The sequence below is a fragment of the Chrysoperla carnea genome, chromosome 1 (genome assembly GCF_905475395.1).
Source record: "Chrysoperla carnea chromosome 1, inChrCarn1.1, whole genome shotgun sequence".
NCBI lineage: Eukaryota > Metazoa > Arthropoda > Insecta > Neuroptera > Chrysopidae > Chrysoperla > Chrysoperla carnea.
In genome coordinates this window covers 30266755-30285793 of record NC_058337.1, presented here as the reverse complement: position 1 = coordinate 30285793, position 19039 = coordinate 30266755, and the positions used below count along the sequence as shown (strand labels likewise).

The window sequence follows — 19039 nt, the reverse complement described above, 5'->3', positions numbered from 1 at the left end:
TAAAATATTATCGAAAAACCCTATAGTGAAATTTCCATATGCTTTTATTGATAAAAATAGCAATTTTTCAGAAAAAAATTCAGATGAAGATGTTTGAGTTCCATCGTAGTTAGTTAGAATCTGAACTAAAGTAATATTAATGACGGTTTGAATCTGTGATTGAACTGTACTTTTATAAATTTTATCTGTAATAATACTCTTATCTTATACTTTATTTTTTTCTTTGTTACAGGATTATACAAAATAAAGAAAATGGGCAGAACATAGCAGAAGAAAAACAAAAAAAATAATCAAAATGTAAATAGCAGCTTATAACAAAATTGTACCAACCATAGAATATATTTAAAATATGTTCAGAAATTTTTATTTCTTTTTTAAATAAAATCAGTATTAATATAAGAAAAAAAAAGTGAGAAAGTATAACTTCTTTTTTTTTTGGATGTTTAAAGTGTTAGTTTTTTTATTTTTGTGTGTGTTAAGTTTAAAATAAACGTAAGCGAATTCTTAAAAATGCGGCAAGTGACTACTAATATTTTATTAACTGCTAGTGTATTATTTTTATTAAATATAAAATGCATATTGTGTGGAAATTTAACTGGTCCAAATATTTGCACAAAACAAGAATCGTAAGTAAAATTTTTTATTTTCATTACGAATCCTCAACCTAGAAAAGTTTAAGCGTAAGGAAAACAAAAGAATTACAAAATTGTATTTATTTTTTGGTAATTGTTTTAAAAGTGAACTCTCAAGGGAAATGTTAAAAGTTTGAAAAGGTGATTTCCTTCACAACTGCTGAAATAGTTCCACCTAATAGACTTTTTATACCTTGCATATATGTAATATGCAAGGTAATACTAAGTTTAGTCCCAAGTTTGTAACGCTTAAAAATATTGATGCTACGCACAAAATTTTGGTATAGGTGTTCATAAAATCACCTAATTAGTCATTTCCGGTTGTCCGTCCGTCCATCTGAGGACACGATAACTCAAAAACGAAAAAAGATATCAAGATATTGTTACAGCGCACTCAAGACGTAAAAAGTGAGGTCGAGTTCGTAAATGAGCAACATAGGTCAATTGAGTGTTGTTTCGGACAGTCTGGTAAAAAGCTAATGTAGTAAAATGAATAACAAATATCTTGTATCTTTGTCCAACTTATTACTGTCTGTACGAAACAGTAATGAATCGTAATTAAAATTGAAAGGTACCTTTATTATAGATTTAAGTTGTGGAAATTGTTTATTTTGAGTAAAGAGCGCTTAATCATCTCTTGTCGAGTAACCTATGTGGAGAGAAATAAATAGCTAGAGCTGCTTGTTCAACTTACGAAATAGAATTTTCCGAGACCTGTTGATTTTTTCATTTCCAACTTTGGGAGCAGATCTGTGAGGTCTTTTAAGATTTCAATTAATCATATTTCGACTTCCATATTACAAGTAATATCAAATGAAGTTGTATGTCTGAAGTAAGGTATCTAAATGGACAAAGTTGAACATTCTTTAACCTATTTAAATATGTATTATCAAGGATAATAACTGAGAACGGATATTTCTCATTTTGCCCCAATTTCCTAGATCAGTTTTTGTATTTAATAATTATGTATTTTAACTACCATGTAGTCATAACCGGTATGAATTAGCTAATCGTAATTACTCTTCTTGTGTATGTTACTCGTTGCTAATTTGATGACGGTCTGCACGTTTGCAGACTCTTCCAGTTAGCCGATAAGCTCGCACACATTGTTGGCGAATAACTGATTTTACAGGAAACTTCCCTGGAGGTAAATTTATGCTGGAGGCTCGCCCCTACCTGTCTACCACGACTATTAGCAAGATAAATCTAAAAAAGCAGCAGTGGTCTATGGAATGACTGTACCATTAAAAGAGTTGATTATTTTATATTAGACAGTTCATTCATACATTTGAACAGTATTGTGATAAATTACTGTGGTTTATTTATAAGCTTGTTATTGCAGTTCTATTTTAAGCCAAGAATGGTATTTTATTTTCCCAATATCTTTTCAACTGTTTTTATACAGTTTCAAATGGTTCAACGAATAGTGAATCCTTGCGAGAGCTACTTAAACTTAACCTTACCCAACTTTCAGGCTGTATGGGGAAAGGGACAAGTACATTTTATTAATTTAAAGAGATTTTTACGTTGCCGAATTTTGCGAATTTTGAATTATGGAGGTTATCTTGTAGTGTATTATAATGGCAGTATTTATATAAAATTATTAATATTTCCACATTTGATAATTGTCAACATTAGAGAAAATTATATGATATGTACACTCGAATGCATGGTTGCTAAATGCCAGTATAGTGTTAGTTATTTTTAGTCAAGGACATTTCATAATTTTAGATATTATTGTTATTATTATTTATTTATTTATTATATAAATAATTTTTTCCAATTAAATACTTATTAGACAAATGTTGCGATTGATAACAAAAAAGTTTGTTGATATTACAATTCCAGCGAACATTTTTAATTAGTTTTAGAATTAGTTAGAAATCATTTGTAAACCTACTTCTTAGATAATTCGACAACAACTATGATACTAATGAGCAACTCCTGCTTTTTATTTGACCCCACAATTTTTGAATGGCACTAGCTTAAAATTGTTGAATGTACGTTTTTTTTTTTATCAGAAGATAAAAATATGCTATCCAACATTCCATAAAATGACGACGTATCCCTACTTTTTCTCATCAAAAATTATAATTTTCAGAGTATTTCAGAGAAACGAAAACAGCATGCGGTTTATTGGATATCAGACAAATAGATTTTACACTAATTATCTATTTATCTTCTTTTTGACAAACCATTCGGTTAGTTATCAAATTTAAGCTCGTAGCTCGAATAGAAATGTGTTTTGGCTCGGTGTTGTTCGGTAACTTTTTACCATACTAGGTATTCACAAATTTTTAAGTTAAAAATAATAACACTTTGAAGTCCTATTCCTGCGTATTGGCGACAGTTCATTTAATTTCAGTGCTTGCTAGAAACCTTTGTGTACGATTTATTTTGTCCCAAACCGAAGGTAGTCGAGTAAACTTACATAGTGCTATCACCACTTTAAAATAATGAATTCAAGTAATCTTTTGAACTTTTCTATTGAACAAAAACTTGCTAGAGAATATTGCATCCGATACTCGATACTTTAGCATCTAAGGGCTTAAGGACGTTTCCAAGATAGACCCAAAAATCTTGTTTTTTTAAAATCCTCTTTAAATCGTATGAATTTTCATTAATGTCCTTTATTAGAAGGTAAGAAGGTAAATTTTTTTAAACCTCTTTATTTTTTTTACTCTTTATTTTCGTCTAATTTTCCCAAGTTTTAACGGAATCTACCTTAAAAATTTAAAACGGAAGTCTCAAATAATTTTATCTGTATACTCAATAATTTCATCACTTTGTTGGGAACATCCTTAAACCTTTCTCTTGTAATAATTTCAAATGTTTATTGTTTATTAAAAATAATAAAATTAACAATTATATTCAATTACTATATAGTAGGACAATTGCGTAGCTTCTTAAGTGCTGCTAACAAGTAGGATGTCCTATATTATTCAAGGTTTTTGTCGTAGGTTACATGATATAAGAAATTAATAATAAAAATTTATGATAATTTATTATCAAATATATAGTTTTTCATTTCAACCGCATGCATTGGGTATTCGAGATTCTTTTTTAATTACATGTAAATTGAAATATATCTTCTGATGATTTGCGCAAAGTCAAAATCATTGATTTACGTCAGAAAATTGATAATACAATTTTTTTGAGTATTTTTAAGAAAAACCTTTAAGAAAACAGCGCTAAACACGATTGTGGCAACAAAAATTTATAAAACCACGGCTTCATTGTAAATAGATTCTTTTGCAACAGTTCATTGATGTTTTTCCACTTTTGAATGAAAACGACGCAACGGCTAGAAAAAAATCAAATGACTAAAAATGAAGATTTTAACTAAATACATCGCTTAATATTAGTTATCTTTAACGGTTTATCTGAACCGGAGGTATCGATCATTTTGCGTTTGGCCGTCTCAACGTTGTTAATTGTATAACAAACACTTTCAAGATATAGCCTTGAAAGAATTGTCATTAATGCATTTATCATTAAACCAGTTTAATAATTGATTGCTGATGTTAAAATATCGTGTGAATGGTCGTCTCTGTGATGATTTTAGTGTTGATAAGGTTCCACAGGATCATTCGGTTCAAGATCATTTAAATCTGGCACACTTTTTAAAAAAAATTGAGAACTTGAAATTCATTTTTGGCTTGAATATATTTTTATTCTATCATTTTTATATCTTGACATTGATATAAAACAATGGAAGAAAACCACGCGTCTTCCTGATTATGGACTATTTTTAATTCAAAGCTACATACTTAAAAAAACCGAATTGTATTTATTTATTTCTGTACGTGAAGAAAATTATTATATTATACATTAAATCCCTTAGGACCTGCATTCAACTTCAGTGTTTAGGTTATTTTAAAAACATAACATGGAATTTTAATATCACAAATACTAATATTATGTAGACGGGAATAATTTTGTAACTAATTGACATAAATATTATAATCAAGAGCGTATACCAAGTGTCATTTTAATCGGATTAGAAGAATTATCTTTGAAAATCGTTTTTGGCTAATAGATCTTTTTATTCTTTTATTCTTTTTAGTCTCTGTGTAACACTTACAGAGACGCAAACTATAGTACGTCGTATAAAGATGTTTCAATCTACACGACCCTATTTTTGGTTTCTTGGTAGCATCGAAAAAGTCGATTTTCATAGAATTATTGGGGTAAACATAGCCCTTGTATAAGTTTTCAAGTTTCCAATAAATAAATAATAGTTTTAAAATAATAAAAAAAAAAAGCTAGAAAATATTTTGTATAGGTTCCAAAAAAAAAAAATTGAGTTATTAAGATAAAAATCATTTTATCGTACAAAAGCGTGAGGTGCTAGATTTCAATTATTAATTTATTATATACATATTGACAGGTATTGGAAAAAGTAAAGCCATTTTAAAATATATTAAAAAGCACCTACGCTTTATTACGATAAAATTATTTTTTTCTTAATCACTCTACTTTTTTTTCAAACTTACAGAAATTATTTTCTACTTTTTAGTTCAGCTAGTTACAAAAGCATGTTCTTTTACCTTTTTAACTATTATTATTTTTAGTTCAGCTGGTTATAAAAGTTTGTTTTTTAATTTTTTAAATTATTATCATAATATTATAATAATTTAAAAAATTATAAAACAAACTTTTATAGCCAGCTGAACCAAGAATTGTTATCTGCGCTTCCACCATCAAAGAATTTTAAGTAAATCGTTAATACTGAAGATCCTGATCAGTATAATCTGACAAATTGTTATATATTTTCCACTTTTTAAATTTTTACATTGTCATCGGTCTTTGATAAATTAGCGAAATTTCAATTCAAACCGACGTTTTGAAGGAGGTGAAAATCACGTTCAAAGATTCCCTTACATAGACACATACACCAAGCTAATAAGCTTAGCTTGCAATGTTTGTTCGTATCAAATTTGATACGTTGCAACTGAATTTGAAAGTAATGGAGATTTTAAGTAATGGAGAAACAAAAACGTCCGACAAAAAAAATTTTCGTAAAAGATCGTGTAACATCACAATGTTAAGTAATTAATAATTGTATACAGTGTATACTATTCAATTAACATTATTACGTCACAACGATGTTTTACAAACGCGTTTTCGTTTCTCTTTTGAAAAGTTCTTTTAAAACTGCCTGTAGTTTTAAAATTATCATGAAAAAATAAAAATAGTTTTGTTATAAAGCTTATATATGATCTTTCGATTTTTTGTCCAAAAAAAACTTTGGTTCAAAATTCTAATTATTCTAAGCCGATTAAGTTGAAACACGTTTAATTCGAATAACAATACTTGGCTAGGGAGAGGTGGGGGTAGAGGGTTAAAGAAACGTTATGCCCAACTGTTTATCGCCAATTTTAATTTTGTTTTGCAATTATATTTACAAATGTACCAACTGCATAAAATTTGACATTGTATGACAAAAGTGGAAAGGGATTTAAAAAGACGAAATTTTGAGTTGTATTTATGAGTGTTCCCTTAATGTTCCTATATATTGTTTATTTTGAGGGGCTTTATAGAAACGCTCCTGTTTTACATTAAATTAATTTATATAAATTTATTCAATAAAAAATAATTGCGTTTAAATTGAATGAAATATACAAGTGTTTGTTTGTATGTTGTCTTTTGATTCGTTCAAAATAAATAGTGTGTATACATGTACTTGTTATGTGGGTCTGTTAGAATTATTATATTTATTTTTAATTTTTTTTAACAGCATAGAACGGAATTATCCATTTAAATTTGTTATTATATTTTTGATTTGAATACATTACACTCTCTGAATGTTTCAGTTAAAATAATTAAGAAAAATAAATGGGCTTTACTCTTTACATTTTGGAAACCAAGTGAGAATAGCAGTTACTAATGGCACCATGCGGGGTTCATTTTACAAGCGTTACCAGACTTACATGCATTACCAGGAAATCTTACAAAATTTACTTAAAAGTTTTAATTTTTAAATTTCAAAATTTACAACGCTACAACTAAATAAATTGATGAAATCACGTTAAAAAGCCGTTCATAAAATCTATCCAAATACTGCAAAGAAGTATCTAATAAATTCATAACAGGCACATTTTGTCTCACAAATATCTCATAAGAAATCTCAAAATTTTTCAATTTCTTAAGTTACAAAACAACTCCAGGACCAATAACTCTTTGAGGAAATACATAATCAATATTAAACAAAATGCAGACATAGACAAACGTACTGTAGTTTTATAATCACATGTGAATCTTGCCCCAAATTTTAAATGGGTCAATATGGCCGAAAGTTTGATTTGAAAAGTCGTATTTCCGAAAATAGAGACTTTTTTATAAGAAATAGACGGCATTCTAGTTACCCAGGATATTTCATTTCCGAAATACACGCCTTCAGCGATTAATTCAAAAATTCGGATTTAATTTTAAATGACCAAATGAATTTTCAAAATTCTTCATTACTTTATCTCTTTGTAAATAATTAATTTGTCGGCATAATGTAGTTAGGATTAATTTTATGCCTTTACATATTTGCATAATATTGGCTTTAATTTTATTATTATTGTATTCAAAATTTTTTGTAATATTATGTAAGCTTTGTATAATATTTTTTATTACCTGTAATTATTTTTGACTTTATACTTAATTTATTTACCGAATATATTATTTTTAATTAATTCCACAAAAATTTTAGTATACGTAGGTTTAATTTGTAATTAAAATTTTCATCATTTATAATTTGGCCAAGAAGAGTTATTGATTTTTAAATAATTTTTGTGTGTTTTACATATAAAATAAAATATGAACAATTGAATAATTAATTAAGGATACTTTTTATGATATAATTGCTTCATTACTCATTTCGTCCATAGATCTCGCTACCATCGATTTTGTCATTCTTATTATGCAGTATACATAGTACAGAAATTTTATTAACTAGTTATGCCTCAAATAAAGACGTGTGAGATCGAGGATATATGGAAAATTAAAATTATTGGCTTTGATTTTAGCAACCTTTTGGCTAAGGGCTTTAGGCATGGGTTTTAACGAAAATTGTTCATTACTAAGACTTCTGATCATAATTGATAGCATAGGATAGGATAACACTCTCTGAGGATTTATGTCTTCTTTCCGATACAATATTTGTAGTTAAGGCATCATAAATTATTATTTTTGAATAAAATTCCCAAAAATGAGGCATAAATAATCCCTCCGTTAAAAGCTTAAAAAGTTCGTATTTGTAAATATTTAATACCAAAATCATTATAGGTTCTGGAAATATAAAAATCTGTTAAGACCCTATTGTTAAGTATGAATTATTAATTTTTAGAGTGTTATTAAACTAAAGAAATGTATATACGATTATTTTTTTAGTTTTTGTATTAAAAATTAGAATATAAATAATTAATTAACTGAAACAAATTATAATTCGAAGTTATAGCTGACCTCTTCATTTATATTTTAAAATACCCTAAATACATAATCTTGCATAATTAATAACCTCCTAAATTCAGGGGCGTATCAACCACCATAACAGTGGTTGCAATGATATGGGACTCTCACATTTGTAAGTAAACTAGGACCCAGATTCTCATTTAAAAAAAGTTAATATTCCATTTCTTTTATTTCAAAGATGTTTTATTTATAAAGAAAAATCCATACCTAACAAATGAGAAATAAACTAAAAAATTTAAGGTATTTTAGTATTTTTACGTTGGCCTTTTTATTCGCTTTAATATTTCCGATTTTCAATTTTATGTTTAATAGGAATACCCCGAGAAAGTTTCAGTATGGGACCCCTTCAAGGCTAGCTTCGCCACTGTCAAATTACGCGTTAAAAGAATGAAGTAATTTTTCTATTCCTCACTATATTGAATTTGTTTTAGCGATTCTATGGCCTCTTAATTGAATTTAGTTTTAAATAAATATAACAATTTTATTTTAAAAATGTTAATATTTTTTCAGCTATCAAGTGAGTGTACGAGTGTCGGACACCCAGCCATATCAAATACGTGAATATACATGGTGTTTAAATGTTCCACCCAGATGTTCCAAATACACAATCAAATTTCGGACCGTATATCGTAATCAAGTTTTAACAAAAACTCGTCCCGTGCAAGAGTGTTGTAAAGGTTATACGGAGAATACTGCTGGTGATAAATGTATCCCAGTTTGTTCGGAAAGTTGTTTACATGGCACATGTGTAGCACCAGATACATGTAAATGTGAGACTGGCTATGGAGGTCCAGCTTGTAATATAAGTAAGTTTAAAAATCTAAAAACTAAAGGTTGTTAAGAAGGAAAAGCAAGAAGTTTTCAAATTATACTGTAATTTTTCAAAATATACAGTAGGAAAATTATATTTAAAATTAACGAAAAATGAATTTGATTACCCTCGCAAATTTTATAGTAACCCTAGCTGAAATAATGACTATTGAAACATGAGGGCCAAAACATACTCGCAGTGGATCCGTTCAAAATTTTCAACAGCTAATCTTGCCCTTTTAAAAAATGTTATTTAACCAAAATTTTAAGAAGAATTAATAGTCTCCTTAGAATTACATGAACAAAAAAAAAAAACTTTAAGCATTATATTAATCATTGTTTCTCGTTTCTTAACAATCTTCAGAATCTTTTTACAATCACTGAATATTTATTTCAAAAACTTTCCATAGCTTGCCCGGATGGAAAATGGGGACCAACATGTAACAAGCGTTGTAAATGTGAAAATGACGCCTTTTGTGATCCGTACAACGGAGCATGTCACTGTTTACGTGGATGGAAAGGAAAAACTTGTGAAGAAAAATGTGATTCCATGCATTATGGAATAAATTGTACTGAGACATGTCGTTGTAAAAATGGTGGAGTATGCCACCACGTATCTGGAGAATGTCATTGTCAACCTGGTTGGACTGGGCCTTTGTAAGTCTTAACATAATACTTTAAGAAATAATAATATTGCTTTAAGTTTTAATTAATTTTATTTATTTCAGATGCGAAGACCATTGTCCTAGAGGGAAACATGGCGATGAATGTAAATCAGAATGTAGATGTCAAAATGGGGGCACCTGTGACCCAGAAACAGGCAAATGCTTCTGTACATCTGGTTGGACCGGGGATGTTTGCGGTAATCGATGTCCGTTTGGCTTTTGGGGACCAAAATGTTCTCAAAATTGTGATTGTTATAACGGTGCTTCGTGTCATCATATCACAGGCATATGCGAATGCCAACCAGGATTCATTGGCGATAGGGTAAGCATTTTATTCGTTAATTGTATCGATGTTCATAGTATGAAAAACTAATTTCAAAATTTAGTGCTTAGATATTTGTCCTTATGGTACATTTGGTATGAATTGTTCAACGCATTGTGATTGCCAAAATGGTGCTGAGTGCTCCAATATCGATGGATCATGTGCATGTAAACCTGGTTGGAAGGGAGAAAAATGTACAGAACGAGCATGCCCAGAAAAAATTTGGGGTCCAAACTGTGAACATACTTGTGAATGTGAACCAGAAAATACAGAGAGGTATGAAAATGATTTTTAATATAATAGGTTGGCTGATAAGTCCCCGGTCTGACACATAGATGGCGTCGCTAGTATTAAATGCATATTATTTTTATATAGTACCAACCTTCAAATGATTCGTGTCAAAATTTGACGTCTGTAAGTCAATTAGTTTGTGAGATAGAGCGTCTTTTGTGAAGCAACTTTTGTTATTGTGAAAAAAATGGAAAAAATGGAATTTCGTGTTTTGATAAAATACTGTTTTCTGAAGGGAAAAAATACAGTGGAAGCAAAAACTTGGCTTGATAATGAGTTTCCGGACTCTGTATTTTTTCCCTTCAGAAAACAGTATTTTATCAAAACACGAAATTCCATTTTTTCCATTTTTTTCACAATAACAAAAGTTGCTTCACAAAAGACGCTCTATCTCACAAACTAATTGACTTACAGACGTCAAATTTTGACACGAATCATTTGAAGGTTGGTACTATATAAAAATAATATGCATTTAATACTAGCGACGCCATCTATGTGTCAGACCGGGGACTTATCAGTTAAATAGATCTTCCAATTAATATCATCAACATTATATTAAACTCAAAATTAGTAAACCAATTTGATTATATATACTTGGTCTACTTAAAAAAGTACCGCGGAGTTGTAATCTGGCGAAGCTTTGGTGATTATTGGATGATAGTTAAGTTTTTGACTTCAAATTTGATAAAAACGTCTCTATTTATGATTATGGAAATCTTCTAGCGGCAGTACATAATCGTCGAGAAAATCCACAAACTATATGGCTGTAAATAAAATTTTAACCGCAATACGAGTGATAAGAATTTTTCATTGCCCATATTTTCTAAAAAAAAAGAAAGAAAAATGAACATTTCTTAGACCTTTAGCCATTTCTGTCACCCTTTCGGTTTTAACAACTAGCAAAATGCCAAATGAATTTTCGTTCGAAACATAAAATTTATTTCAAAAATTGTAATTCAATTCATTGTACCGAGGTTCAATAATTTAACAAGTTTACTTTAACTAGGTTAAAAATTGAATCCTCCGAGTGTATCGTTGTAAATAATAAAAGTGTTAAAAATAAGAATCAAGTAAACGCTCTTGATCTGAAAAGAAGTGTATTCTGAAATTAATGGCTTGTTCATTATTTTAGTTGTCATCCTTGGACTGGACAATGTGATTGCAAAGCTGGATGGGATGGTGCTACATGCTCTAGACAATGTCCAATTTTAACATATGGTAAAGGTTGTCACACTCGTTGCCCCTGTGAAAATAATGCTCAATGTTCACCAGTCAATGGTTCCTGTATATGTGCGCCAGGTTTTCGTGGACCAAATTGTACAGAAATATGCCCGAAAGGATATTATGGTGCAGACTGTGCATTGAAATGTAACTGTAAGTGCATTTTTCCCTCATTATTTGGCATTGCATGAGTTCCTGGCTTATTTATTATTTTATTTTTAGTCTTGTTCTTTAGTAGTTGTTTCATTTTTATTTAAAAAATAGGTAAAAACGGTGCTGAATGTTCCTCCGAGACAGGTCAATGTAATTGCACAGCTGGATGGGCAGGCCGTCAATGTGACAGGCCATGCGATGAAAAATTCTATGGTCCTTCATGTAGTTTGCAATGTAACTGCCTCAATAACGGTGCTTGTAATCCACAAAATGGTTTGTATTCTTAGATCATAAAGATATGATATTATTTTTTTGCATGTTTATAAGTATTTGTTTTGTTTTGTTATCGCATGAGTAGGTTCTTGTACATGTGGGCCAGGATATGAAGGTCCTACATGTGAACATCGTTGTGAGTCTGGATTCTTTGGAATTGGTTGTAGCCAAGTTTGCCAATGCAATGATGAAAACAGCATTGGTTGTGATCCAGTGACGGGACGTTGTATTTGTAAACCAGAATGGAAAGGTATGTTAGATGTAACCAGTTCGTAGAATATTTTTGAGTCTTAGATTAGATTTTTCAAATTACTTAAATGTTCCATAAGTTTTGTAAAAATTGATTTTCTTATTTATGATTTTCAAAATAAAATTCGTCGTTGTAAATAAATGAATGTATGCATGCAAACCAGCGGAGAGAGTCTTTAAATGGGTAGTGCAAGGTCTGTGCTACTTGGAGGGTAGTACAGCTACATCGATGGTGGTACAACGTTATCTTATCCTAATGAAAGTACCAACAAATGCGACTTTGATTTTTTCCTTATCAAGACTTATGAAACACTCTGCTACATTTAATTAACGGAAGAAATTTTGTACATAATAAACATGACCATTTTTAGGGATTACCTGTGAAACAAGATGTCCTTCCGGAATGTATGGTGAGGCTTGCGATAAACATTGTGACTGTGTGAATAACAGTTCCTGTGATCCAGAAACAGGTGAATGTGTTTGTGACAGAGGATGGCAAGGAAGTCATTGTGATAAACCGTGTGATCGTGGATTCTATGGAATTGGCTGCCGACAAAAATGTCCTGAAAACTTAGGCAACCGTACTTGCGACCCTGTTACTGGCGAATATGTATGTCCATCAGGCTATATTGGTATTACATGCGAACATCCATGTCCTTTGGGAAGCTACGGCCAGAATTGTTTAAAGAAATGCGATTGTAAAAATGGTGCTACGTGTCATTATGTTGATGGAAAATGTCAATGTTTACCTGGATGGACTGGTGAAACTTGTTCTAAAGCATGTGATTATGGCTTTTATGGTGTAAATTGTAAACAACAATGCCGATGCTTGAATGGAGGTACTTGCAGACGTCATGATGGACAATGTCATTGTGCACCCGGATGGATTGGTACCCAGTGTAATGAAAGTAAGCTTTTGTAGATTAAATCCGGTATATTTTTATTTTAAAACTAACAATGTGATTTTTTTCAGTTTGCCCTGAAGGATACTACGGAGATCATTGTATGAAACCTTGTGAATGTCCGAATGAAAATTTTGTATGTCATCCAGCTGATGGTTGTGTATGTCGACAAGGCTATGCTGGCGATGATTGCGATCAACAATTGTTGTTGACACTAACCAAAAATGGAGATACCGAACAATCAAATGCAGGAAGCATTACTGCAGGAGTTATCGTAGCCCTTATTTTAGTATCTATAATCATTCTTTTGGTCCTATATTATAAACGACGTGTAAAAGACTTAAAAACTGAAATTCAAGTTGTTCAATATGTAGCAGATCCATCTTCACAACCGGGTATGATAGAGTTTTTGATACATAATATATAATGTTAAAAATCTGTGTTAAAGAATACAAATCTTCTAAATGTTTTAGATCGTCATCATTTTGATAATCCAGTGTATCAATATCAAGGAAGCTTACGTCGTGATGAGGATGCATTAATTCTACTAAATAATACAATTCGAAATGATTTAGGAATCAAAAATAATATTAATTTAGAACGCCAAATGTTTGCTTCAGCTGGATGTTCTGAAGAAGATGGTAAACTAAAATATATTTTATTTCATTATTCAAGAAGTTTTGTTTGTAGTTGCTTTAAATCCTTTTTGTTATTCTAGGTGCTTTTGGATATGGAACGAATTTGAGTAAAAATCGTGGAGCTGATTTAACAAATCCAAATGTTTACCATTCAATTGGCGATGATAAACTTGATCATGTTTATGACGAAATTAAGGACAATTTAAGCAAGGATATAGGTCAGAATCTTAAAGATCAAGAGCTTCCAGTTTTCATTTTAAACAATTTTCTCTTTCTGCGAAATATTACTATGTATTTATTAGCAAACGTTCAGTAAATTAACTGAACGCTCGCCTCAGCTAAACGGAACTAGTGATGCTCAATCGTTACTGGCCCATTATAGTTGGCCTTACCTAAGTAAGAAGGTAGATCCAAAAGAAAAAATTTAAAGGTGTTAAAATCGAATGATCGTAGTGACCATTTTATATTATATTTCGAAAAATTACACGATCGGAATTCAAGTCAAAACAAATGTCTTTAAATGGGTAAACGAAAGTTTGCAGCAATACATTCAACATACGGTAACAAATTTTCTGTGGTTTGGCTTGACGAACACAAATTAAGCTTTACACCCAAAATGTTAGTCGAGGATGTGTTTCGTGTCAACCGAAATTAAAATTAACTTTACGACCTCCTCTTGAAAAGCGATACAAATTTGACACTTACAACAAAAAAGATGGAAGCTCTTTTAGAAATACGCGTCATGAAATTAACTAATGATTAATTTTTTTTTTTTTTTTTTTTTTTTTTTTTTGTAGATTTACAATACGATCATCTCGATTATACACGACCTGTCAGTTCTTGGAAGCCACATTATCAACGAATGGTTAATGGTTTTGGTGCCAAATTAAAGAAACCTGAAAATACGTATGCAAATAAACCTGAAAATACTAAACCCGATACGGAGGACGTTTAAATGTTTTACCAAACTAAAGCATTCAAATGATATTAATGTGTTCAAAATTTGCATAATTAATGCATTGTTTTTATGCCACAAGAATAAACGAACCTAACGTGTTTAAATGATAAATTCTACATCATTGGTCTCATTTTTCCTTTTTATGTGGTATACGAATACGATTTTCCGGAATATAATGCATAAAATTTAGCTAATTCATTAATTTACCTTAGAAGTTTATTGATGATAAGAGATTATTATAAAAGTAATTTTTCATTTCGTTTTTGACGTATTATTAGATGAATAGAAAAATAGTCGATATTCATTTAAACTTCTTTTTTGTCTGTCATCAATTTGCATTATTTTCTCTCGAACATTCTATATTTCGAATTTCCTTTTCAGTTTTCACAGTTGATTGTGATAATCGAGAAATATTTAAAACGAATATGAATTATGAAAGCTCAATTAAATAACAATTTAAATACGTGAAAGTAGGGGTAATATTTTTAATATAAAAAATTGTATATAATAATTAAACTAAATCGATTTATGTTTTTTTAAACTATTTATTTAGCAATGTAATAACGTACGAAAATAAAATATTTGATTTATTTGTAATATAAAAATATTATGTATAGACTACAGACTTTGTGCAAAGTCACAAGTGGCGCAACCATCGCAATGAATCGGAATTAGGAACATATCCATCGATAGTACATATTTAATTGTTAAATATCGATCATTAATTTAATTTTTGTTGATTATATTTTATTCATTTCGACGTACATAACTTCCTAAAATGTTATTTGTTTATTTAATGATATTAATCACCAAATGAATAAAAATTGTATATAAACATTTAACAATTTAAAATAAAAATTTGCAATCCCATGTTTCACGAAATCCACTTAAACTTTATATACCAGACCCGTACGCTCTTTCCCAAGGGAGAGGTTCAAACTTTTGTTCTATGTTGTATTCATTGCAGATATCGCTCATGGTTTTGAAAATTTTCCTGAACTCTTCTCCAACGATTGATTCCCCTTCTTTCAATCAAAATATGTTTCGCAGCATCAGCTAGTTCGATAGCCTCGCCCAGATTCATATTTTCTGTTTGAAGTACTCGACTTAAAGACAAAGTCAAAGAATGTACCGAGGTAAAAATAAGCATGGATATCTGTTTCATTCGTGGAAATGTGTTTCATAAATGGGTGCATTCACACGACTATATTGTTAGTTCTAAATTTATGTGGACAGATTCTCAATTGGGAGGAGTTTTGACTCCCTAAAACCTTTCCCTTGCGCACGGGCCTGTTATATACTATATAAATATCATCAATACAATATAAACAATGTAAAATTTTTAACGTCATGCAAGTTCAACTTAACGCCACCATGCTAGCTGACTGTCAATATAGAACTATGATTTGCACGAAGTTCATATATAGTTTTTTTTTAGAAAAAATGGTATGAAAGTTTAAAAAAGATTCTGTATTTTAAGTTTAAAAATGAAATTATATTTCTTTATGTTTTAATTTTGATATCTTTATCATTTCTGTGATAAAATTATTAGTAGTTTATGTACTTGAATAATATTAATAATTGTACTGAAAAATTAATTTCCTTTTTTTTTTTAAATAAAAAGTGTTTTTTTTCTAAGAATGTTGATGTTTCTTTTTCCTGGAATTTATTGATGTTTGTATGCTAGTGTTTTATTACAGGAGATAACATTCACTGGGATACATGATAAAGTTTTCTTTGTGTTGCATTTTAAAACAAATCCATAAGTACTACTCATGTGAATCAAAATCCATTTGGAAAAGAAGGCATTGGCATTGCAAATCTGTGGAGGATAGATATCGAAAAATCTGTACTGATTCGAAACGATTTCACCTCTCTGTGAGGCACAATTTAAACTCTGGATCTAACCACTTAGGTGAGGTACTTGAGTCACACAAGCAAAATATTAAGAAATCTGCAAAATTTTTAATATAAAAATTATAAGGCTAGTGCACACGCTGTTAAAATTTGAAGACATTTACCACGAATAACATAAGATAATTGCAATTAAAAATGATATTTTTAACAACCGCAGCATGGGAGAAGTGTGCGAACATGACCATCCTTTTAACTTTTTTCCAGACAAGGAGAATTACTGTTTTGACAAAAAACTAATATTTGGAAGAAATATTATATTTCGAATCATTAAAACAGAACAAGGAAACACGTGTCTCGGGTATTATTAGATTGGATTTGAAGCGTGTGTCCTAGTCATGCTTTCTCTCTTGCTGGGAAAATTGATGATAATGACGTTTTACAAAACAACCCACTTCATAAGCATAAAGACTAGGTAGTGTAAGCATTTTAAGTGCACTAAAATGTTCTCTGCAAGAGTCTCTGTATTTCAAACTCAGTATGTTTCGAATGCATCGTTTTTGTTGGATAAATGCTTTTTGGTGGTATATTTTATTGGTATAAGTGAAATTTCCCCCAAAATATAATTCTGTATCTTAGATGGGATTCAATGTAAGCATGATATGCCACCAGTAAAACTTTTACACCTCTTCTCTTAATTGCCGTAAATCTCTTAATTCTCTTAATCACTTTCAGCAAATCAGAGTAAACTCCATTAGTCAAAGATACACACTGCATTCGATTACATAGAAGAAAACCATTTCAATGCCAACCCTCTAATGTCATATCTTTCCAATATGAAAAGAAGCAAACCATGATCCCCACAATTAAATGCTTTCGACAAATCAAAAAAGGCAGCAATATTTATTTCCTTATTATCTATCGCACTTAAAATTTCAGAAATATTTTTGAATATAGCCAACTGAACAGATTTATCTTTCATAAATTCATTTTGGGTATCAGAAATAATGGCGTGTTTTTCAAAAAAAAAAAATAAAGTTCAGCTCATTTGACAATTAGATGAATAATTTTCGAGATATCTGCAGAATTGGTCCGCAATAAAAGCTTTTCGTACAGATATTTCCGGCGATCTGTCAAAAACTACTAACCCCATCATCAAATACATTAGATTTTTATATTTTTGGGTCAAAATCACGTTAAATACCAATCTTTTTATCAAATTACAGAAAAAAAATTTTTTCCAATTTTTCCCAAATTCTTCAAAGTTCCTAGGTAAATTTAAAATATCGGGATTATTTTTTTGTCTGCAATTTGCCAAGAAACAAATTTTAGAGTAAATATAACTTTAAAAAATGCAAGAAGTGGTCCGGAGCAATTTATTCAGTTGGTACTTTAACAACGTACCAACACAAAATCAATTGATTTATGGCGTCTTTAGATTATTTGGAGTAATTAAGAACCAAAAAGAGCCCATTATACTAAATAAGATATTTCATAAGATAATTTATGAAAAATGCCCAAAATTGCTCCAATATAAAGCTTTTTGTACAGGATTGTAATCGTTGTATGAAAAACTACTCACCTAAAAGTTCAATGAGCCCTTTATATCAAGTTTCATCAAATTTAAGGAGAAAAATAAAACTTCAAAATTTTGTCTTTCATATTAAGAAACTAGAAATTTTGATAATTAGTAAAGCTGTAGAAAACCAATAGAACAATAATTTAATATCCTGGTCATTTTTATTGTAAAATTAATTAATATGGTAGTGTTTAAAGCAGTTATGGAAAGTTATTTTTTCCCCAACGACAGCGAGGGTTATGTGTTTGACCAGTATGATCTATGCATGTATGTTCATCTGTTCCCTCATAACTTCTAAACTACTTATCATAATTTGACAAATAAGGTATCGTTGGAAGCGTCGTGATTGTCCGCTAGTTAAAGGCTATATAAAGTCACATAAAACTGAAGAGGGCCCCCTCTATAGAACATAAAGTTAAGTAATAAAAAAAATTTTAAGTTTTTAATACCATGTTGAGTATGAAATGAAAGGGCTTAATCAGTACATTTCAAAATATATATATAGTTTTATTTTATCGCAAAATTATAGATATCCCCAAACTAGTTTAGATAAAATAAAGTTCAAAAACTGCAATGACTACAAAACGTATGAAGCAAGAAAATATTATCATATGAAATTTATTATCATTACAGTCGGGAGACCCATCTCTAGAAAACTTTTGAATCTTAGAAGTCCCCCTACTGTAATGACGATTTTACTAATAATAAAAACTTCAGCTAATAATTTTTTCTTGCTTTATACTTTATAGAGCGTGATTTTGTAGTCGTGTAGGTTTTAGTTTTTGAACTTTATTTTATCATCATCTTGGAAGTTGATAGTGTTGATAAGATAAGTTGATAGGAAGATTGTATTTAGACGAATAGATAAATAGATCAATTTTAGGTAGCCCCAATTGCTGTAACGAATGTAAAGCGTTTGAAAACATTTATTATGCCAAAAGCTAATAACAATACGTTAAAACAATAAAGAATGTAGTTAGCTTTGTTTCCTTTGTTTAAAAATATTTAAAGTAAGATATAATAATAACAAA

General features: G+C 30.0%; 1 protein-coding gene across 3 annotated transcripts; it reads left to right on the top strand.

Moving 5' to 3' along the window:
- Window positions 1-432: 432 nt before the first annotated feature.
- On the top strand, window positions 433-14793 carry LOC123299074 (protein draper). Of its 3 annotated transcripts, none has more exons than XM_044881269.1 (13): window positions 433-626; window positions 8604-8899; window positions 9314-9560; window positions 9632-9890; window positions 9955-10166; window positions 11314-11555; window positions 11667-11828; window positions 11914-12078; window positions 12449-12985; window positions 13051-13374; window positions 13477-13620; window positions 13698-13835; window positions 14415-14787. In XM_044881269.1, the coding sequence occupies exons 1-13, from the start codon at window positions 511-513 to the stop codon at window positions 14570-14572; spliced, it is 3000 nt and encodes a 999-aa protein (XP_044737204.1). In that variant the 5' UTR covers window positions 433-510; the 3' UTR covers window positions 14573-14787. The 3 variants fall into 3 exon arrangements, with proteins under 3 accessions (XP_044737204.1, XP_044737215.1, XP_044737193.1); XM_044881258.1 differs by having other exon boundaries at window positions 434-626; window positions 13453-13620; window positions 14415-14786; XM_044881280.1 differs by lacking the exons at window positions 11667-11828; window positions 11914-12078 and having other exon boundaries at window positions 13453-13620; window positions 14415-14793.
- Window positions 14794-19039: the final 4246 nt, after the last annotated feature.

What these genes read in the sequence shown, in the direction of transcription:
- LOC123299074 (XM_044881258.1), top strand. Translation starts at nt 511, where the DNA reads ATGCGGCAAGTGACTACTAATATTTTATTAACTGCTAGTGTATTATTT. An exon ending in TGCTTGTAATCCACAAAATG is followed by an intron (nt 11,829 to 11,913) that starts GTTTGTATTCTT and finishes TCGCATGAGTAG; the next exon opens with GTTCTTGTACATGTGGGCCA. An exon ending in TTGTAAACCAGAATGGAAAG is followed by an intron (nt 12,079 to 12,448) that starts GTATGTTAGATG and finishes GACCATTTTTAG; the next exon opens with GGATTACCTGTGAAACAAGA.